This window comes from Podarcis erhardii, assembly GCF_964252035.2.
Source record: "Podarcis erhardii genome assembly, chromosome: 7".
NCBI classification, from domain to species: Eukaryota; Metazoa; Chordata; class Lepidosauria; order Squamata; family Lacertidae; genus Podarcis; species Podarcis erhardii.
The window spans coordinates 55,227,635-55,251,505 of record NC_138511.1 but is presented as its reverse complement, the minus strand read 5'-3'; the positions used below and the strand labels follow the sequence as shown (position 1 = coordinate 55,251,505).

Here is a 23,871-nt window from a genome sequence, read left to right as displayed (position 1 = left end):
CATTAGATGTAAAAGCTGGAACTTTAAAAAACCTTTCAGACAAGTTACTTGAGGGTACTGAAGATCGCAGTGAGATGGTTCTCAAGCAAGTTCCAGCTTATTTTGAGCAGTTACTGTGGTTTTGCATTTTATATGCAAAATCTGTGGAGTTTATTTCCACAAATGTTGCATGTCAAAAGGCCAAAGCACGATAACAAATAGGACATATAAGAATAATTAAGGCAAGAGTCAGATTCCCCAGGTTAAAATACACTGAATGGGCCTTGAACACCTTTTTACTTGAATGATTTGAATAAAATTATATGAGTTTGTGCCATACATACATGGCTGGATAGAGGTATTTTATTTTTGACAGCTCAAAGGGTAAATTTGAATTCTTATTTGCTGAATGCTGATCAATGTAGAGTAGTTCTGGTTAAGATGTTTCGTATTTCTAGTTATTGCACTCATGTATTTCCACATTGTATTTGCATTTTTCTCCTCTTGAACTCAGCCTCATTGATGGGAACTATTTTTATATTTTAAAATTTATTCTGACATGGATATTTGCATTCTCAAAATATTAGTGAATTTACAATTGGTAACACACACTGAAACACTAGAGAACAGGCCTTGGTGCAAACTCCAAACCTACAGCACAGGAAGCTAGAAGAGGCCCAATGTCAGCTCAAGGGAACCCCTTGCCCTCTGCTTCAGAATTGTGCATGTCCCTTGTACAGGGGCGGAAGAAAACTAGCACAGCTCTGGCTGTACTAATAAGAATCCTCCACATGGGCACAGGTTAGCTACAGAATCATATCCCAATGCCAATGACTTTCCTCCTAGTCTTATCATACTTTAGTGCCAGCAAAAAAGGGACCATGGTGGAGTTTTACCAAATGAAGAAGAAACAAGCAAGAAAGGTCTCCTTTGACCCTTTCCTACTTGAATAATCACAAGGGTAGTTTACAGCCATGAAGCTTGAAGATGCAACTCTTGGGATTCTATTAATTGCCCAAACAAGAGTGACCCTAAAGTAGGGTTTCTGCACACATTTTTTTGCATCCACTTTGGGACAGCTGCCAATAGTCAGGTCATACATGACAGTGAAGACTGGCTGCAGGTGTCTCCCTGGCCACCTGTGCAGTGGGAAAAGGTAAGCACTGCAACCAGGCATCCACAAGTGAAGAAGCACCCCCCCAGCCACCCTAAAAACTTAAGTGCTTTGGCCTCCCGATGGTGCAGCCAGCCTCAAGGTAGAAATGCAAGGTTTAGCATAAGCTTTCAAAATAAGCACTTCTAATTTGAGAAACCTTAAGAACATCTTACAAAGAGGGACATCCTTTTGCCACCAAAGACTAGATATCCTGATCCATGCCATGATAGCTGTGGAAAGAGAGAGGGGCATGTTCAACAAATAGCTTCCTTTTGCAAGTTGTTCTATGCCGTAATTTCTCACCTGGTCATAGTTGTCTTGACCATGGAAGAAAGGTTCTTTTCGGAAGATCATGCTGGCCAGCATACAGCCTAAGCTCCACATGTCTAAGCTATAGTCGTACATCTGGGGTGGGGGAGGGAGGAGAAAAGAGGAAAAGAGCAGAAAAAGAAATGAACTGGGGCAGGTTGAGTATTCAGGTTTCTGCAGGCACGTCAACCTCTAGAAGTGCAATTGCAACCTGGATTTTGAAAACAGAGTTACTTAAAAGCTATATATTAGCCATGAACATTATACAAGAGTATGGTTCCAATATTTGAAAGGGAACTGCTTTAAATTTAATATTTAGTCCAAGCCAAAATGAAGAGTACCCTTACTTTTATTTCTGGACTGCAGAGAACTGGTCCTGTCTAAAGTAGTTAACACCATCTGTTCCCAAGAAATGTTCAGATTCACTTGATCAAAGGTATATTGTCAGCACTCAAGAAAGGCCCAGTCTGGTCAGTACTGGTTCTGTTCCAGTGCCACATACCTCCAACTAATTTTTTTACCTTGTGGTTTTCTCTTTCTTACTTCTATCCTGTAATCAATTATCTGTCCTCCTGTTTTGAAGTTCAGGAAGGAAGCTCTATCTGCAGAGCAATCCTCCCTCCATGTGCATGGGCTGCCCATTAATGAGGCTGAAGACACACAAAGGACTTCTGTTCTAAGTAAGAATCTGCTGAAACGAATCTCTCTGCCCTATAACATTTTCCCCCACTGACTATTAAGCCTGATTGCAATGACTCTTTTTGCTTCCTGCCCACAGAGTCCTACAGCATCAGCCCTGAAGGCACCTTTGCCAGTCATTCATCCCCAATGCCTAGTTGTGAGAAGGGGAGAGCATCTGGCATGATTCTGTCACCTCCTTTCAAGCACGTTGGCCTCCTGTGTCACTTAGCAATGAACTAGGTGAAAAGATAATCCTAACTGAGAACAAAAATCATATCAGGAAGTACATGGGTGAGGTCAAAAGCAGGAATTAGGCCTCCAAGCCTGTATCCCATCACTGTTTATGCTGAGGCATATTAACAAGAAAGAGGAAGGGACAATAGATCTTTTTAACATTCCCAGGCTCAAATTCGAAGAGCCCATTGAGTTCTAGCATGGATGCAGCCACTGAGAATTCCTCTCCACATTGCCCTTCATTTCTTACCAGAAGTCACCCTTAACTGGTTTGCTGGAAGACGCTGATCTTTGATGACCCCTCCCTGGGGAGGTGAAGGGGGTAGTAGCACTGGTAGTCACCAGCACTTCAGATTAGGGAACGAAATCTTACTTGGTAGTCCACGAGGAGCTCTGGCCCTTTGAAGTACCTCGAGGCCACACGGACGTTGTATTCCTGAGCTGGATGGTAGAATTCTGCCAAGCCCCAGTCTATGAGCCGCAACTATGAACATACAAGGCAGTCAGTCAGCCAATGAGCCTGCTTAACACTTTGGTCAATTGGCGCTTGCACAGCTGCTAGCCAGGATGGTGCTCAGCTCCTATCATCTGCTGGACTCTGTAAAATTAGCTCTGCTGTACTGGTCAGATTGTGTATTACTGGATGACTCATTTACTAATCATAAGTCACCAGACTCCTAAAAGGAAAGTGAACTGACTGCCAGAAAACAGGGACCAGCTGCATGCACCTGTGGGAGAGCACAGCTAAGCTGGAAGGAGGCCCCAGTCAACATTAATGCACAAGGACAGCTGCAAGGGCAAGAACCTCTTGCAGAGGATACAACTGGTGCTCCCAAGCACAAGCCGGGCTTCCTGCCTCATGCTCACGAACCCTGCAAAGGTGCAGGGGCATTGCTGTCAAGATTATCTGACGCACAAAAAGTGCCAAACAAAGGTGTTTTCTCCATCCATTCCGCACTCTCAGAGAGCAAAGTGAGGAGTGCAAAAGTTGACTGTGTTAGATATTTGTGTAGCTGCCTGGTTTTCATGTAGCATCAGAGGAGACCAAGAGAGTGCAGGAGGAAATAGTCAGGAAGGCCTGGAGAGGAAATGCAGGGGCCCAAAGAAAGCCTGGCTGTTCACTGAGTGTATGTGAAAATCAGGGGTTGGTTATGGAGGCTGAAGAGAAAAAGGGGCTGCTTTGCTCTCTTGGACGCATCATTTTTATAGCCTTCTGATGTGGTGCATTACTAACAGAACTCTAGCTGTAGCTGCTATCTTACGTAGAGAAGGGCTTCTCCCTATTCCCCTTCAGCCACCTAGTCAAACTGAGCTCCCAAAAGATTATCTCAGAAACCACCTACTTTCATATGCATTCACCTGGCCTTTAAGATTGGCATCAGAAACCCTTCTCTGTGTTCCATCCCTACACAGCTCTGTGTAGCTAGGCAGGTGGGTACAAGAGACGGGTTTTCCCAGTAGTTTCACCTAGATTATGTAACAGCCTCCCACTGGAGATCTGCCATGCTCCTGCTGTCTATTTTTAAATGGCTCGTGAATTTTTTCACTCCAGCTATCTTTTAACATCTGTACTGCTTTTATGAATTTGCTCTTGTCCGTTGCTCTTAAATAAAAACAGTTGTTATACTGTTGCTGTAATTACTTTTTTTAGCTTGTGATTTTGTAAGCAATCGTTTTATTATGTAAGCCGCTTTGACTAATGAACAAAATAAGCTAAAACAGAAACCAAAGCCAGTGATAATATTCCTTTAGAATATATAGTAAAAGATCTTACTTACACCCACATTTTCAAAAGAGGGGATGGCTAAGAATCAAGACACAGGCAAAACTAGGGAGGTAATCAGTAAAGAATTTGGGTCACCCCCAGCAGCAGCTTAAACCATGAATTCTGATAGATCTTTGAAGCATCTGGTGATGGAGGCCTCCCTGCAAGACACCAGACTGGGGAATAGGGCAGAGACCCAACTCAGCAACAAGAACTCAGCCACAGCAAAGCACAAGGGTCCTTCTTCTGATGCCTTTCTGTGCCTTTACCTTTTTCTGTTGGTGGTCTATCATGACGTTATGAGGTTTGACATCTCTGTGCATGATTCCCATGCTGTGACAGTAATCCAAGGCCTGCCAGAGACATGTAGACGTTAACACCCAACACAAGGAAAATTAACAACAAAAATGTCTCAAATTGACTGTAATTCACCTGTATGAAAGACTTTACGATTTGAAAATAGAGATACTGAATGTACTCGTTACTTATGCCAAACCTAAATTAAAACATTAAAAAAGACACACAAGGAAAATTAAACCTTTCCACTGATGAAATTATAGCAGCTGAATATATCTGTGCTATGTGCCAGTTTCTCTCCCCAGCAAGGATGCCACACTGCCATGTAGAAGAAGTTATCCAAGAGTTTTGTTAGTCCTCCCAAAAGCCTAAATCTAAGCACAGATCTTGGAAAGAACCAAGCCCATCAAATAGGGCAAGCAACCTTTCCTCCTGGAATCTTAACAATGAGATAGCCAAGCCTGCCAAGGCTTTGAAAAAAAGGATATTCATGTTTTCACATGGGGCCGTGATGTGGGTCTCTAGTTAGAAACCCCTTTCGAGGTTAAAAGCTGCAGTACTGCCTAGTTGCACAGCAAGAACAAGATGGCCCAAGACTCACTCTTTCTCTCCAGGCTACTGCACTTTTGGTGGCAGCTGCTTTGCCCTCTGCTGCTCATCCCAGTTGGGTTCAAAAATATGTCAAGGCCAGGGCAAAGGTGGTGCCTGTTTCCAGCATGTCACCAGCACCTGTGGCTTTACAAGAAAAATTTGTCTGTCCTTCATGTTGGAAACAAGTAAAGACATTTCCTTCTTCTGAGCTTCTAGTTAATGCATGTGTTATTTTAAACCACATGAGGGTACTGCTTGTCTAGCAATCTAGCCAGCACTTGCTTGTAGCCTTTCTGCTCAAATCAACTCTATCATTTCGTTTCTTTCTCTCCCAACTTATTGAGACAATATCTTCTGTTTTCTCTCTTTAATCTCTTCTGCAAATAAATCCTACAAAGATAAATCTGCTCCTCCATGAATAAAGCCTTTGAACTCCAGAAATTATAAGGGGCCATTTCAATCTAATTCAACCAAGCTGCAAGTTGTTCTAACACTTTGAAACAGCAAAATTTATTTAGACACTGCTTTACATTTGAGAGCCGTAAAATAAATGATATGATGGTAGAAGATAAAGGCGGCAGCAGAAACTAGCAGAGACGAACTTGGGAGTCATTTTCAGTGCACAGGGACCAAAAAGTCAGAAAGCAAAATCCACTGACTCCTGAGGACCTCTGAAGAATAACTAAGAGCCAGATGTATGCTCTGTTTTCCAAGGTTGTCTCTTGCTGTGTGACTGACTGATTTCTTAACTTCCTCTGACTTGCCTTTCCTTCTCTACAGAGAAAGAAGGGGGTTTAGGGATGGGAATGAATTTTCTGCATATCCACAGAGACACATCACATCTTTAAATTATTCCAAGAGGTAATCAGGGCCCAAGAAGTCCCAGAGGACTTCGGAGGTATTCTGGAGCTGTGACCAAGACTTACTGTTGCCCACAAAAAAGTGTTCAAGTATGGGAGCAGTGCTGTTCTTCCCTTTCCCAAATAATAAAAAAATCCTGCAGGTATTCATTGTACACAACCCCACTTGACAAAATTCAAACCAAGGATGACCTTTCAAATTTCCCATGAATACTCACCTTGAGCAATTCATACATATAAAACCGAATATCAAAGTCTGTCAGGATCTGATACAGTTGCTGAAATCAATTTGAAAACAGAAAATTGCAAAAATCAGTGTTATGCTTTTCCTGTCATTCTTACACCTCTGCCCCCACCTTGCAGTGCGCCCTCACTGTGTTTCACACTCTGTAGAACCTCTTTTACACTCAAGGGCAGGTCAAGAGACAGAGCTGCAATATCTCTGAAGCAGAAGACAGACAAACCTCAGAGAAGCATTAAAGGATCCTGGCAAGCATTAGAGCAAGGGAAGGGAATCTCTGCCCCCCTGGGCCTATTTCGTCCCACCTCTCCATTTCCCCCAAACCACAACCACTTGTCCAACAAGCTGATGTCACTGGGTGATGCCAGCTGATGGGCAGGGTTCAGCCTGCAGGCAAATGCCCCACCCCATGGACCAACTCAGCATGCTACCAGCTTCTTTGGGGAGAAAGTATGAAGAAGGGCAAAAGAGCCTTGCCCCCCCCCCACTTTCAATCAAGTCCAACTGAGCAACAGCCTCTCTGAGACCATGGCTGGGAAGGGAGAAGAGATGGGGGGTTTTGGTGGTGAGGTTAATTTTTTTTTTTTTTTGTAAGTTATGGGCATTGTTGCTCAATTTGACCCTTTTACATTGTTTTTGTATGTTATATTTTGTGCATTGTAACTTGCTGTTACTTTTTTCATATTATAGTGATGATTTATTGTTGATAGTGAATTTCTGTTTAATTATTTGCTGATATTTTGATGGTTAATTTTATTGTGCACTATTATATGCTAATAGATTACTGAATATTACTTTATTTGGTATAAGTTGTTTATTTTAAAGTCATGCCTTTTATTATGACTTTTTTGTATTGGATCGGATTGTTAAAAGATATGTGATCTTTGTTATATATTTTGTTGTTTCTTCAGCATGTAAACCATCTTGTGCATAGCACTATAGAAAGTCAGTGTACAAATCAAAAGTGAAATGAAAAACACTGGCTGCTGGGGCTGACAGGAGTTGGACTCCTCAACATCTGGAGGGCACTATGATGACATAAGACGACTCTGAACCTTCACCTTGCACACTTAGCACACAAATATGTCTTAGCTACACCTAGGTCTGGACTAAGAATTGGGATCAGCACAGCTCAGCCACATCAGCACACTGCCAGTCAGACAAGGAACTCCAGGTCTTCACCTCAGAGAAAGTGTGCCTGTCTCTGCTTCTGGCATTGTTGCGTTAAATGCATGAGCATTCTGTACTTGACCTTCTTTGTAGTGCTTTATTTTGATTTTTTTAAGGGGACTTCCGGGTTAGTGCCATCGGCAATGGCGGAATTCCTCTGATCCAGAGGAACCCGCTCCGCGAAAATCGGGTCTTGCCGCCGCGGCGAAGGCGGAGACCCTTTAAAAATCCCAGGCGGAGGAAGCCTGGGAACGTGGGATTCAGCTGACACCAGGAGCGCCCCCCTACCCACAGGGAAACCCCTTTTTGGGGGTTCTGAAGTGACGTGGGGTGAGCGGCGCGGTGTTTCGAATCGACCGCTATTTTTACGGAGTGAAGCCGCACAGCCGTTGCCGGAGAGCGCTGACTTTTTCTTGTGGACAATTGGATTTCAAACAACAACCCGTGAGTAGAATGGAAATTGGACTTTTAAAGTATTTTTAAATTGGCACCAATCGGGGAAGGTCCAAACAGGAAGTCTGCCTCCCCTTTCTGTAAATAAACTGAAGCAAAGAACCTGTCAACTAAGGTCGTGGAGAGTTTTATGTAAAGGATTTTAATTCTACTGATTGAAATTACCATCAATTTTTCTTGGAAGCAGGGGAGCCTGCAGGAGAAGGACAAAATTTGGGATTTGAAGTGCCACTTCCCTGAACCCGGGAGTGGTCCGTGAGAGCCCGTTGATGATGAATAGATCAATTTGACAGCTGTCAAGTTAGCTGTCAAGATACAAAAGAGGACTTTGTTTCTATTGTCTATCTTTGTTACAAGCTTATGTTTAAAACAAAGGAAGGACTGTTACAATTTAACGTATGGAACTTTTGGGTCTGTGCTGAAAGGAGTGAAAAGGAACTTGAATCCCTCTAGAGGGAGCTTTGGGAGCAGCTGGGAAATTGTTTTTTTGACCTTGGACTGTTTAAGGATGGCGGTCGGGAAGGAAATTGAGTTTGAACTGAACAGGACTTTTTTTCTCTTGGGAAAGCTGCAAGACCAGATAAATGTTTTGACTACTAATGTTATAACTTTGAGAACAAAAGTGGGTATTAGTAAAGAACTCGATAAGAATTCGGCACAGGAACCTCCTTCAACTGAACAAACCGGAAAATTTGAGAAGGAGAATTATGTTGTGATTGAAGTGAAGAAAGGGGGAACCGTAACCCTACAGATGCAAATGGTGAACTACGATTTGAGGCATGACATGATGGCAACAAGGAGAAGCAAATTTTTGGAGATGGAAGCCTGGCCTGGTTTGGAAAATGAAAGATGGAGAGATCACCTTATGTGGAGATCAGATGACCTTTGGATTACAAATCTGAGCCAGGTGGAGGTTGGAGTTTTGGGGGCCTTTGGATTTGAAAGGAGCGTGAAACAAGATTTGGAATATCTTATAGGCCCTATTTTTAACCATGGAAGTTTGGCAGGAAGGAACATGATTACCGTTGGGTTGGAGCTTCCCCGAGATCTGGTTTTCAATACCAAAGACCATCAAAAAGACCGGCAGAGGGGACATGAAAGAGATTTAAGAGCCTCGGATTTAAGATCTCCGGGTTGATGGCTTTACGAGATTGATGGACTTTTGCTGGGGACTGAAACCGGGGAGGGGATCTGGTGGAAGGAAATTGGGAATTTAAAGTGTATATAATATAATTTGTTTTTTGTTTTCTTAATGAGATGGGAAATTCGTGGAATGGAATCTTTTTTGACCTTAGGGAAACATCTTAAGAATAAGTATAGATATATAGGTTTGGATGAGAGTTAAGATTGGATAAAGTAAAAGTGGTCTTCAAAAATACTGTAAAATTAAGGATTGTTAGAAAGATGTTGGAAAAAGAAAATTATGTGGTTTTGGCAGAAATGACATAAAGGATTAAGTAAAAATGAATTGATGAAAGAGAGAACGTAAAATTATAGTATATTAAGACAAATTATTAAGATAAAAACAAGGTTGGAAGGATTTGCTGAAATAACAATTTGAATTAGAATACAAAAATGGGAGATGTGAGGAAGTCACGGAAATAAGTAAAGGAAAGAAAGCTATGTAAAGGTTCGATTTGTTCTTTTTTTAAAATTGACTGTATTTTTTCTGTCTTTTTTATTTTTCTTTTTTCTCTTTGTAACCTTTAAAATTTGAATATTATTTTTTAAAAAATAAAAAAATATTTTGAATTTTTTAAGATGATATTTTAGAGTTCTCTTAATTATGCTGATTTGAATGTATACTTAATGATTAACTTCTTTCTGTAATTTTTTTTCTGGATTGTTTTATTTGATGTTTTAATCTGGGTTGTAAACTGCTTTGAAAACTTTTTATTAAAAATATAAAGTGGTATAGAAATGAAATGAACTGAACAACATCATCCTCCACAGATTCTCAGTTTCATTGAGTTTCTGAAACGCTCAGTATGGCTCATGTTGGCATTTGCTGCTTCAGATTCCAACTCTCCTCCAAAAGTCCAATTTTGTGTGTAACTTTTCCTTTGATTCTTTGGTCCCTTTAAACTCCTGCCATGTTTCTACAAGTTCGCTGTCAAATTCTATCATCACATTTTGAGACCTAAATATTTAGGCTATCACCCATAGATGAGGCAAACCAAATGCTTCCAATTTACTGACTGCTTTCCTTAAAAAACAACAAAAAACCAACACCAAAAAACATAGCTTTAAAATTGCATAATCTTTGTGATCTTAAATGCCAGTAACCTGGTTCCACTGTGATTCAAGTAGAGACTGTCACTTTTGTGATGCTCAACAAATCTGGACATTTCCTCCCAACTCGACTCATATCCAGCTTTTTTTCCACTGTAAAAATCAGGCCCCACTTTCCTCATCAACAAGACTACAGTAAACAGAGTATCATAGCAGGGAGATTAGCATGGAATTACATGTTGCAGGGCAACAGTTGCTATATTGAGACAGAGTATCAAGGAAATGCAGTAAACTTCTATTGCACCACTCCCTTTGAACATGGACCACAAAAACCATACAGAGAGGCTGCTTACTGATTGCAGTTAGTTTCTTACAAAGTGCCCATAAGACTGCACAATTCATTCTTCCACAAGAATAAATTTTGTGTGTTTCAATAGACTCAACATTTCCTCTCCCAAGGCTTTCTGGAAAATCCATTATGTATAGAAAGGAAGAAAGACTCACCTTGAAATCTGTATTATTGATGTATTCAAACACTAGAGCTGGAGTCTTTGACTGCAAGAGAGAATATGTATGATATAACCACACCTTTCCTGTAACCTGCTTTCTTGATTATTCCAAGATTCTTCTGGATAATGCTCCCTCTGACCCCAAGACACAGAAATAAACCCTCCCTTATCTATCCAAAGAGCTCAAAGGGTCATTTAAAGAGCTTATTGTTAAAAACAGAAACTAACGTGGTTTTTAAACTATGCAGATGCCTAAACAATAAAAATCCCAACATGAGACCTGTTCCACCTGCAGTAAACACACACTTGAACTGTAAAACCTGTGTGAGGAGCTAAGCTTCCTGTATGACCCCCTTCTGAAGATAACCCCAATTATTCCAGTGCTCCTGACACATACTAGGACCTACCACTGGATCCTTGACCGTGTCGATCAGTTTAATGATGTTTGTTCCACCTCGCAGGTTCTCCAGAATCTTAACTTCTCGTTTTATCTTCTTTTTCTTCACTGGCTTAAATACATAAAGAGAGAATAGAAGTGAGATTTCTTTCAACGTTAAATTTTTACCTGAACACACAAATGTACATCCTTGGGACGGGAGGCAGGGGTGTGCCTGCAAGCACCTCCCCTCATGCCCTGGTGCATATCACTGAAACTGCTCCATCCACCCCCCCACCCCCCAGTATAGAAGGTCTGCAGGGGTTTTTTGTTCATTTCTGCTTGAATGAAAGCAGAACCCTCCATGTGGCTGGGGAGTCTTTGACAGTATAAGCAAAAGCCTTCCCTGCCGAATGTGGGGAAGATGAGGGACTGAATGGATGGGGCAGAGTTTCAGCCCATGATGAATACACCTCATGGGGAAGTGGTTAGTACAGAAATGTCCGTTTCAGATTGGGAAAGGCCCAGAGCTCAAAGTATAGCCCATAGTGGCAAGCCAGGAGCAAGTGGTGGGGAGCAGCAGTGAATGCTGGGAATACAGTGCTGCAGTAGCAGTTGAGGGTCCTTTGAGCTGCCTACCATTTCATTTAGTGGATTTTTCATAGAACAAGAATGGCAGTGCAGTGAGCGCCAATGAGACACCACTTGGGTGGGTTGTTAGACCAATTAAAGCACCAAAGTAGGTCACTGCTCCTGTCCTCATTGGTCCAGGAACTTCAAAATGTGCTGTCTTATTGGTTCACCTTGCTGTCAACTCTCAGCCCGGGGGAAATAATTTAAATTAAAATGGTGAGAAGCTCTTCAGAACCTCAGCTGCTAGCACAGCTTTATCCCTCGTAATGTGTACTGGCAGACAGCCACACCATAGAACCGTGGGGTGGGGTAAACACCCCTCCTCAAAGGTTAAAATAGTGAGGCAGCAGTAGGGAGGAGCACCAAGTGGCCAGTTTAGATTAGAAAGCACCCACCCCCAAAACCTGACCACATCTCATCAATATTCCCATATCGGTGCAAAATTACTTCCTGCTTATGTCTGCAGGTAAGAGAAAAGAGGGTTGACTATCAGCTCCTTTGGAGTTTGCTGACAGCAGAAGCTGTATATTCTGTACTTATAATATTAATTATGTAAAATCAAAATTCTCATTTTATTATGAACCTGGAAAATTAAGCAAGTATATTGAAGTGTATACATTTAGTATGATTTCTTATCCTGCTAGCCACTGGAAGGGGAAAAAATAGGCAAGTAACTGAAATTCTTGAAGTCACCACTTTTTTGATATGCTTACTATTATCAGCCTGGTAAATAAGCCAACCAATTTTCTTGCCTGCTGGGGGCTGGCAGAGGAGGGTCAGTAAGATCTGCAAACCTTTCCTAGGACTGGAGAAGGCGTCTTCTTCCAGAAGCCTGCTCACTTGCCTGGACCCAATTCCATGCACCCTATGGCTTACAAGGCCAGTGATTAAAAGCAAAGCTGTGCTACATACATGTTATTTTTTAGTATCAGTTTTCCAGTCTCACATGGGACACTATAGAGAACCACCCTCCCGTCTGCTGACAGCACTTGCTACATTGCCTCTGAACATTTAGCAATCACGGTGCATAGAGGAGGTTTCTGCAAGAAAGCTGGGGTTTTGAGCTGGTGGCAGGAGTTTTGAGCTGGTGGCAGGAGTGGCTTAAAAGGGCTGAGAGAAGTTGAAATACCATTCCTGTTTGCAGACACCAGTTACATTGTACACTTATCATCAATGCCTGCAAAGTTAACTAATAAACATTATCATCATCATGTAACCAAAGTCTGCAACTCTTCCCTGAAAGAAGTATACCAGCAAATCCTGGGGATCCAGGAAACCCTATAAGCCTCCTGAGCAGGTTGAAAATAGAGGCCAGTTAGGTGCACAACAGTATGCATTTGCTGTGCCCAAAAAAGAAAAGCAATGCGCAGGCTCAGGGATTAACAAGAAGGTGACAACACCAGGGCTAGCATGCAGTGTTTCCCTCTCCTTCAAATTCAAATCCAGAGGTTTCATACAAAAAAGACAAAAACAAGTAAAGACACTCATTGGTATTTTGTCACCATCAACCACCAATTTTCAGGAGAGGGATGGAGGCACAACCTGAAGATAAGCAAGTATATTTGCATCTAGGGTCTCTTTTGGAGCAGTTTTCTGCTGAGACCACCTCTTCAATACTACAGTACTGCTTCGTGTAACAATTAACGGCATCTCAAAACTTAAACAAGTTAGGAAACATTAAGATCCTCAAGTTGCCTTTACATTGTATTTTTCTTAATTGCTCAAAATGCTTCATTTCGGTATCCATAATCCTTGCAACTACCTAAAATCAGAGATAACACTGGACTACTTACAGAACAGAGAGAGGGGCTGAGAGCAGGAGTTTGCCTCATGGCAAAGGTGACATTTGCAACCAGGCATTTCCTTGCTCAGTTCATTCTCTTAATGTACTACGTTTAGCATAAGCTGTACCTCACTTGTTAAACATACGGCCAGTCACCCGATAGCTGCGAAGTCTTCCACAAGAACTAAGACTAAGTCTTACCCATCCCTTAAACTGTACAGTAGTGCCAATCCATTCCAATCTTGCAATTTCTAGGGAAGCCAACATTTCCCTACCATTATCAGGTCAAATCAAGCAGGACACAGGATCATGCAGAAGAGAAAGGGATGACATCAAGACTGGATGGTACCAGAGTCACACAGGGCAATCTTAGTTTGGAGGATTCTTTCAGGGCATACTTTGACAGTCCCTCCCACTTTCAGTCTCTAAGGGACATTCTGGGCTCTGGTGAACAGGACAGCAGAAAGCTGTCAACAAGAAAGAGGTGATGTGCTCACAGGAAGTTTGTCATGGGTTTCACAGGAATTACTTAGCAAGCATTTCCTTGCACTGCCTGTTTCCATTACTAAAGCCATGCTTTTCAACCAGGAGTACTTCACAGTCCATCAAGTGGTACACGTACTGTCAGCTATGCTGGCTGGGGCAAATGGAAGTTGTAGTCCAAAAAATCTGAAGGACACCAGGTTAGTGAAGGCAGTCTTGAGGTGCAGGAGCAGAGACCTAATGTGTGTCTACCTCCTACATCTACCCTTTAAACAATTCTCACAAATGCTGCACTAGAACACACAATATTGGAACACCACAGAGAGAAAAACTGACCACCCAAAGAAGCAATCTGCTCAGACCAAGTTGAAAAAAATCACATCCTGGGACTTCTTTCCACACATCTCTTTATTTTCAGTATGGTAGCACTGTGCTAATGCCAACCCAGATTCACCTAATGCAAACCATTGAAGCCACAATAAGTAGCCTATAAGCCACCACTGATGTGTGATAAATACTCCTGGAAAGCCTTACACGGAGGCTCACCATTTCAACTGTTGAAAGGACAACTGGGAGAAGTTTAATGATGATGCTGGGCCAACAGCATGATCACAGATGCTAGTTATGACCACAAGTCTAAATAAATAAGAGGAAATCTAAATAAATAAAAGTCTAAGCTGTCCTCTTCATAGGGAAACCCCACCCCATGCCACACACACCCCTAACTAGATAAGCCTTGATAATGTGGACATGAATTTTAAACATGCCAGTCATGAGAATTCACCCCCCCCCCAAAAAAAAAGGTAATGTCAACCTTGGCAATATATTTACTGGGTCACCTTTGATAAAATGCTTTTACAGCAGAAGGCAAATGATGAGCAATGCTAAACATGAAAATCCCACATCCTCATTTTAAGCAAGGCCAAGTGTGCTTTGGTGTATTGCTACTAACAGCAACATCCAAGTTAGTCTTTCCAAAATCCACCTGCCTGATCACCTCCACCACAGTTCCAGCTAAGTCAAATGCTCATCATTGAGATGTTAATCAAAGGATGCTCCGGTAGCCTTTGCATTACAGTGAACAGGCCTTAACATCTGTCCTGCCAAGTAAAACTTGCCAGATGTTAATTCCTGTGTCCACTGTGTGCAGTGCTATCTGAACACATGGAAACATGCTGTTCCTTCACAAAATGGTCCCAACAGCAATGCTACCTTTTAAAAACAGATGAGGAGAGTGATAACCGAATACCACTACCAGACACAAAGTTAAGAATGCAGCACCTCAACATCCATTCCAGATATTAATATGCAATATGATATGAAGGATGCAAGGGGCTTAGATCAAGAACAGCCCATTACAGTGTTAGGGAAGATTTGTTGCCACAGCATTGCTCCCACCTCAGAAAACCATTCATATTCATCCAACAAAAACTCACCTTAAGAATTTTCACAACCACTCGTTCGTTGTTGGTGATGTTTATAGCCTCAAAGACTTCACTATATTTCCCCCGGCCGAGTTTCCGAACCAGTTGATAATCGTCTTGATTACTGCAGACAGTGAAGAGGAAAACAACTGAAAAGTGACTAGGCTGAAATGCTCTCCTGACCTCTCTGCTCCTAATACCCTGAATCTAAAGAATGAGGAGCAGGGCACCTATTAACGTGCAGACCTTTCAAACTACTGAACAGGAACTATCCCATTTCTACACACTCTTGCTCTCCATGGATTGCTACTGATGGTTATGAGGATGCTTTAACTTCAGCATTTCAGAAATCCACAGATCCAAGGGAAGGAGGAATGGTGCCTGCAACCTCTAAAAGTCCTCAACACTCATTATTCACCTGCCATCATCAGAAAAAGATATTATGCCACCCACAGCAAGAGACCTCTTTCTCTGGAGTGATAATCCTAATTTTTGTTACAGAATTGATGGAACTGTTCAGAACTAACAACTTCCAAGGCCAAAGTGAGAAAGACAGTTCCCACAATCCTCTGTGACAGACAACTTCTCTTTCCCCTGAACATCCTGACAATGAGGCTGGTATCAGCTGCGGGGGAAGAAACCCTCCTTCACCGTTTCAAAGGCAGAGATTATGCTATTAGCTTTTAGACATCCCAAGAGAGCATACACCCGAGAGTTTCCAGCTTGGACCCTTTAGTGTTGTTTCATCATCTTGCCTGTATATCAGGGAGTGCTTAAAGCATATGAGTTGACTAGTGTGCTGAGTTATCCTGAGGACACATTAAGCTACATGTGCCAGATCAGTCGTATATTTACAAACTCCCACATACCCAATATCATGCTGACAATTTTACTCTAATTAGCCAGAAATGAACACCTCACCCCCCTTTCCAATTCTAGCAAAGCGACCTTGAGTGTATATTAGCATTGCCACTTGGCACATACACATGCATTAGAAGGGGAAATCCAAAATTATTAGCATTCTTCCTAGGTATTTACCAGATTATAAAGTTAACACACATTACTGAAAGGTTATTGAAAGGCAGTCCAAACCCACCCTACTGGTTCCTGTATGACACAACCCAGTTGTCATCTAATTCCTTCTCACCCACTCCAGTTTGCCTGGCATGCCAACCCACTACATAACACTCTTGAAAGTTACGGTAATTCATTTCATCTTTATCACATTAATCCAAAGAACCCAAACTTATTACCAAACCAATTATATCTGTCCTTCTACTCATCCACACTTAAAATTATAGCTTTGGGTTGGAAGGGTGGGAGGGAAGGCTTTTAGGCTTTTCAGCAAAACTACAAGGGTAAACTAAAATCTATAACATATTAAGAGGTCAGGTGTGCCACTCAAGACTAGAGCACACATTCATCTATTGGCTACCCCTTTGACTGCAGTCAATTATTCCAAGAATGAACGCCACTTATTTCATAATGGTGTTATTTGTTAGCAAGGAGTGACTAGCAGCCCCATGAAAGTGAGGGACAAACCTTGCTGCAGGATGGGAAAAGCTTTTCTCACAGGCCCCACGCTACAGCTACAGGTTTCTCTGAACAGAAACATAAGTAGCCATCAGTGGCAAAAACCACAACCTAGCAAGCAGAGTACTAGATGAAGACCAGGAAGACCATGATTCAAGTCCTCTCATAGTGATGAGGTTCATTAGATCATGTTAAAACAGTCACACTCAGCCTAACCTACCCTTCAGGAACTGATAAGAGAGGCAGCAACACTGAACTTAATCTTAAGTGCTGCCCAGGAGGACCTGGAGGGAGATATAAGTGTTCTTGAACCAACTGGCCACAGTGCTATCAAATTCAATATAACTGGGCAATTACCAAGGAAGTCCAACACAGTCCATTTGACTTCAGAAGAGGAAACCTCTAATAAAAAAGGAAGTTAAAAGAGAAAGTCAGGAGGGTCAAACCTCTGCAAAATGCTTGGGTCCCACCCTGCAACCACAATAACAGAAGCTAAGCAGTGAAGGTACCACCACAGCCAAGAGGATGTCAGCATGATTAATGAGTTGGGTCAAGAAAGCTATTCTAGGAAAGACTTCTTTCAATAAATGGAAGTCTTGTCCAAACAAAAGGGGGGAAGGAGAACTCAAACCTTAGCAGAAGACATGCCAACAACGTTAAGAGATACGAAGAAAGAATTTGAGGACACAACATAAAATACAGAGCGGTCAGAGAAATTTGTTTATCTCCTTTAAGGAGTGATGTGAAACCATCTCGCAGACAGATGGAAGTTGTCTGGAAAGTCAAGGTGTTGGGACAATTTACCTTGCTAACAATAACTACAGAAATATTTAAATATATTAGAAACAGAAAACTGGCTAAAGGCATTTGGACCTTTGGATAACAAGGGACTCAAAGGTGTGGGAAAGGAGGGAAAGGAGATGGCAGAGAAGTTGTATGGATTCTTTGCATCTGTCTCTGCAGTGGAATACATGGGGCAAATCCTGTGCCTAGAGAAACTTACTCAAGGAGTTTGAGGAACTGAGGCAAATAGTGATGACAAGAGTTCTTGGCTTTGTTGACAAGTTTCAGGTAGGTCGCCTTGTTCAGCCAAGTATGATTTTATTTAGAAGAATCACTGAACTTACTTGGCTTTTTTATCTCTTCCTTATGCCCTTTAAACGTTTTTCTTTTTTGCTGTCCCACTTGTATTAGTTGCTGATATCTTTAAAGTGTTCTATTTTTTGTATAGTTCTTTTTCAGGGTGTTTTCTTTTGTCCTAATGTCCTTTTGATATGCACTGTACATGTTATATGAATAAATATTAACAAAAAATGGACAAATCAATCATTCCAGATAACAGCCACCCAAGGTGGTATGAAAGCACTGACCTTCCAACAAAAATATTTAACTTGTCTCTAACATCAGCCTTCATACCAGAGGACTGGAAAGTGGCCAATGTAACACCACTTTTTTAAGAAAAAGAAAAGAAAAGGGTCCAGGTGACATCAGGGAAATTATAGGCTGACTTGGTTGGTGTCTATTCCAGGAAAACTGGCAAGAAGCATTGCCAAGCATCTAGAAAAAATAAGTATTGCTAAAGTTGAATCAGCATGGTTTCTGCAAGGTTTGGTCCTATCTCATTCACATTTTAGCGTTATTTGAGAGTGTCACCTGCCATATACGGTAGATATGAGTGAGCCAGTCAGCACTGTGTTCCTCACCAAGTTATGTGATAAAAGAACAGGTAACTGGTTAAGGGACAGCAAGCCAAGAGAAAGAATAAAGGGATAGTTTTCCCAATAGAGAGGTAGAAAGTGGAGTCCTCCAAGGCGAAACTTTTTAACTTGTTTATAAATGACGTGGAACTAGGGGTGAACTGTGCAGCAGCCAAGTTTGCTAAGCAGCAGAGATGTGAAGGCCTGGTGGAGGAACTGAGAAAATTCAGAAAAAGTGCAGGGTTTTCCAACACCATTTTATTTTTCTCCCACCCCCCCATAAAAAAATAAAAAAGATTATGAAATATTTTCCTTTACAATGCTGAATAAAATGTTTAAGACAAAGTCTTCACATATCTACTCCCTCAAAATGGTTTCTAAAAATTATGTAACAGAAAGACATGTATGTGATACCATGTACTGTATCAGATCATTGTAATTTGTATGTACAGGTAACTTACATGTGAGGGTTTGTCTATCCATGCATCATTTAAAGCCGGGAACCACCCAGCTTTGGGAAGGGTGTGTGAGGGGTCTGGCAGCATCTCAGAGGGCTGCCTTCCCAAAGCCCAGTAAGTGTTTGCCCAGCTTTGGGAAGGAGGCGGCAGGGCTCTGATAGGGTCCTAGAGTCCTCCTGTGTCCTTCTCAAAGTCTAGTAAGGCGGAAGGGTTCTAGGACACTGTCAGAGCCATTGCTCCTCTTTTGCGAAGGTTTTGGGATTTTTTTTGCCACCCAACTGATTCTAGTGAAAATCTATTGGATTCATGATTTAAAGTCAGAAATGTAAGTGATGACAGCACTGCTTCTGCATTTGACTGGATTACAAACAAGCAACAAACATGTTGGAAATGCACCTTTAAATGTTGCAGAATACAGAACATATTCAGGTGTTCAGACCTCAAATGCAGTCTGTAATTCTGCCAAACTAATCCCTCTTGCAACATAGTGGCAAGCCTCTGACCCCTCATGCTTCTTACCTACGCCAGATTCCTTCAACTTCTACAGTGTATAAAAGAAACTGATCTATGTTTGGAAATACTTACACCAAATCAAGAAATAAACTGATATATCAAATAGATCAGCTTGTTTCAATCTGGGCAAAACTTGAGCAGTCCCTAATAAATGTAACAAATATGTCTATAATGCCTAACAAAGGTTTGGCGAAAGAAGGAGAAAGAAAGTAACAAATATGAAGACCCAGAACTTGGTAGTGATAGCGCAGAAATAAAGACTTATTAAATTTCATGTAGAATTGACTGGCCAGCTAAACCAGGTGAGGGTAGCCGATGGGTCACAAACCCTTGGTGAGTTAAGGACTTCCCTGCCTTTAAAGACAGGCTCCAGTTGATTGAAAGAATGAGACCAATGGTGGGTCCAACAGTCAAGAAGGTAGTTCCTGCACATGCTGTGTAGAGGGAAGTAAACGGCAGATGAGGCTCATCAACCTGAGAAGGTGGCTCATCTAGGAGAAAGAAAACTCTGATCCTAAACCTCTGCTGCCTTGCCTGATATTTTCGGGAGAAATTTTTTTTAGTAAACCCTACACAAATCAGGAGTGGAGTCCCTAAGACAGCTGGATGGCACCTTCTAAGTTTCCTTCTGGGAAATTCTGCAGCCAAACTGGTGCCAAATGTATTGCTCAGCTTTCCTTTGGACTACTTCAGTGAGGCCAAGGGGAGGGGGCACATGTCTTGTCATCTGGGCAGCATGGGACCCCCATACACATTGCCCAGGAAGGTCACTTCAGGGGTTTGACTTCATCCCTGGCGGCGCACTCCATTGTCTCTCCAGACAGACAGATGCCAACAGTTCACAGACTCTTGGGTCCCTCATTTTCTCAGCTCTTCTTATGGAAATGAGTGCTTTTTGTCGAATTTCTTACTGGAGGACTGGAGGGGACACAATAATTTTCAGAATACCTAATTCCTTTTTTGCTTTACTATAATGTTGACTGTTTCTTCTGTTTTTATTATTTTTTGCTGGCTCCTCATAAACTGGTAAAACCAAAGAGATGCCAAAAAAAATTTCTTACGGTTCAGCACCTTATAGCAAAAACATGGTAATTTTACAAAAACATGGTAATTTTATAGTAAGCAAGGTTATATATAATATAGTTTATGTTACAAAAGTTACAAAATGACTTTTGAACTGTAAAGTATGCTTTTAAAATGGATTGCATATTTCACCCCAAATCCCCCCAATACCCCAACATTGTTTTTTCTATGGATTCACAATTTCTGGAAAGTTCACATCTCTAGCATTATTATCATTATCATCATTATTATCATCATCATGTCTATACCACCCTTCATCTGAGGATCACAGAATGGTTTACAATATAAAAAACAAAAAAATAAATAATATAGTAAAAAACAAAAACCTGACCCCATAACAAATACTAATGGGGTCTGAACTGGTGCTGGGTGACCAGGAGTGAGATCATGGTATAGCATTGGACACCTCAGTGTGTTCCTAGCCCACAGAAGCTGTGAAAAAAGTGAACTTCATATGAGAGATAATTATGAATGGGATTTAAAGCAAAACAGTCAATAATATCATAATGTCATTATACAAATCTTTGGTGCCACCATCTTTAGAACATTACAGTTCTGGTCACCTTACCGCTAAAAAAGGATATTGTGGAACTGGAAAAACTTCAGAAAAAGCAAGTGTGACTCCTCTATGAGGCATCTTAGTTCAGAAAAAAAGGCAAAAAGAGGTGTAATAAATCATACATGGTCTAGACTAGAGAAAGTGGATAGGGTGAAGGCTTTTTCTCTTCTCTCATCATACTAAAAAACCAGAGGTCATCCAATGAAGCTAAATATTGGTAGACTCAAGACAGCCAAAAGGTGGTACTTCTTCATACAACACATAGAACTAAGAAATTTGCTCCCAAAGATATAGCAATGGCCACCAACTTGGATGGCTTTAAAAGGGTATTAGACAAATTCATGGAGGATAAGGCTTTCAATGCATCTGAATACCACTTGCTGGGAATCTCAAGTGGGGAAAGTGCTGTTGCGCTCTGGTTTCCACAAGCATCAGAGTGACCACTGTGAGAAGAGAATGCTTGACTAGATGGGTCTTTGAGCTCTTCTTACATTCTTACAATTGTTGAGAGGATCGGGGGCAGGGGAAAACCATGTAAGCTGTTCCTGATCTCATTAGGGTGAAGAGTGAAATTAATATGTAATAAAATAAGTCATTTAATAAATTTATTATTGTTTCACAATAAATGTTATCCAAATTGGTTTTTGTGATTAGTATTAAGTATCAAAGTTGTTAATTATATTATGCTCATAAAACTTTACAAAGTAACCGATTAACCAAAAGCCCAACCCTACTTTTGCTTATTCATTTTTGAAAGGACAGAGGAACCAGCACAGCACATGTGCACATGCACACACGCCTAACACCACTACGTAAGAGCACAGCTTTGTGCCTGTTAATCAGGAATAACTAGCAACTCCTAAGCCCTACTTCTGAATCATGATGACACTTGTTAGAATCTCGTTTTCACCCATAAAAATGCAATGAAGATGGGAAGCAATCACCTTACTCTTAGTACACAAGGGTGTTCAGATTAACTGAGTTGGAACTTGTGTGTGCATCTCAAACCTGTGCGGGCCTAGAGAAGCCTTTCCCAACTATGTAGTTTTCTAGACATTTTGAAGTACTGTCACTTCAAGGCAACTTGTTTACTGAGCTTTCGATCCTGATTTCCTTGCAAAAAGTTTCTGGGATGGTTATATGATGTCTGTTATTTATTGAGCACTCATTCAGATCTGTTTGTGGGACACTTCTATGATGCCACAGTAAGCAACTGTTATCCTACACTTTCCAGGGCATTTCCCATCACTTCCTCTACCCTTCCACAAAATGTGGGGCTTCTGTAGGGAGGAGGGAAGAAGAGCCCAAGAGCACTAGCCCACTTTCATTGCACAATCAAAGTTTGCAGTATTAAGAGTGAATCCCAAAAGCAACAACCTAGACCCGACAAGCAACTTCTATCATCGCTACTAGTCATACTACTAACTAGGGCTGGTGGGAACTGTAATCCAAAATGTCTGGAGGGCACTAGGTTGCAGAATGCTACTTGAACCCAGGGGCAGGAAACCTGTGGCCAATTCTTGTCTGTCATTACTGACTACTGGCCAAGCAGGCTGCTGAGATTTGGAGTCCAAGAACAACCTGGACTCTACACTGCAGGATCTCCATTACTGATTTCATATTTTATCATTCTTTAATCCCTCTTAATCAACACCGTTCCAGATCCCAGCCACTTTCTGATCCCATCTTTCCCAGCCCCTTCTTCGGCACGAGGGACGGCGCGCAAAGCAAGGCTGCAAATGATGGGCTGTCGGGCGGGTGCGCTAAACCCTGCACATGGGGAGCGACAGAGCGCAGTACGCGGAAAGCAGGCCCGGGAAGAAGCAAAGCAGGGCCTTTAAAAGGACGCCAGGCGGCCGAGCCCACTTCCAGCTGCGCTTTCCTCTGCCTCCCAAGGCGCCCTGGACACGCAGACTCGCCTTCGAGACGGGCCCTCCGGCTCTGCCCACCAGGCGGATGTCGAGGCGCCCCGAGGACCATGTGGGGAAAGGGCGGCCCTCGCGCGGGGCCACAGACTGCCTAGCTGCGCCTCAAGCAGGCAGGAAGCCGGGAGGCCATGGCTGGCTGGCTGGCTGGCGAGGCCTCGGCGCCGAAAAGCTCCATAGCGAGCGAGAGGCCCCCAGCCCGCCCGCCCGCCGGTCTCTTTCCCGCCTCCGGCCTTACCCCCAGGTGGGGACGTGCGCCTCGTAGTCCCAGTACTCGCGACTCCTCAAGCTGTTGACTTCGGCGTAGACGCGGGACCGGCTCCCGGCGGCCGGGCCGGGCATGGCGGGGGCGGGCGGCGACCGGCAGCGGGCGGCGGCGGCGGCGAGGAGGGGCCGGGAGACGAGGCAAGGCGGCGGCTGCGGCGGGGCGGAGTAGTAGCGGTAGCCCCAACACCGGCGGTGCTGGCGGCGGCCCAGCAGCAGCAGCACCAGCGGGGCGGTCACGGGGAAGAGCGGCGCCAGGCCGGCCGGTACGCGGGCGGCACTCCCTGGCTTCCTTCGGAGCGCCGCCGCAGCGGACCCGGAAAGGGCGGCGGCGGCGGCGGCGGCCTTGGCCTCCTCGGCGGCGCCGGCGACGCGCCCACCAGCCCGGCTCCGCGCGCGGAGAGAGTCCCTCGCACGGGCCGGCTCGCGTCCGGCGCAACAGCGGCCCCCTGCGGCGAGGAGGAGGAGGAGGTGGCTCTGCCAAAGGGAAGCCGAGCCGCCGTCGCGTCGGCTGTGACTCCGCCTCCTGCTCGCTGTGAGAGGGACGGGCTGTGACGTAAGGCGCCGCGAGCAGGTGCGCGCCTCTGGTCCGCAGATTTACGCGAGTAGACAAACCGTTGCGCAAGACTTTCGGGTTCCTTTGACACTTTGTTTCCGAGCGGG

General features: G+C 43.0%; 1 protein-coding gene across 2 annotated transcripts in view; it reads right to left on the bottom strand.

Moving 5' to 3' along the window:
* Positions 1-23,547, bottom strand: part of CSNK2A2 (casein kinase 2 alpha 2) — a 29,912-nt gene extending 6,365 nt beyond the window's left edge. The window contains exons 1-8 of one of the 2 annotated variants that reach the window (XM_081870592.1): positions 23,183-23,342; positions 15,189-15,300; positions 10,885-10,986; positions 10,473-10,523; positions 6,091-6,150; positions 4,394-4,477; positions 2,733-2,843; positions 1,439-1,540 (exon numbers count right to left, since the gene is read on the bottom strand). In XM_081870592.1, coding sequence (XP_081726718.1) covers positions 1,439-1,540; positions 2,733-2,843; positions 4,394-4,477; positions 6,091-6,150; positions 10,473-10,523; positions 10,885-10,986; positions 15,189-15,300; positions 23,183-23,286 — 726 coding nt within the window. In that variant the 5' untranslated portion in view covers positions 23,287-23,342. Of the gene's footprint in view, positions 1-1,438; positions 1,541-2,732; positions 2,844-4,393; positions 4,478-6,090; positions 6,151-10,472; positions 10,524-10,884; positions 10,987-15,188; positions 15,301-23,182 lie in introns of both variants that reach the window. The other variant, XM_081870593.1, reaches the window with a different exon arrangement.
* Positions 23,548-23,871: the final 324 nt, after the last annotated feature.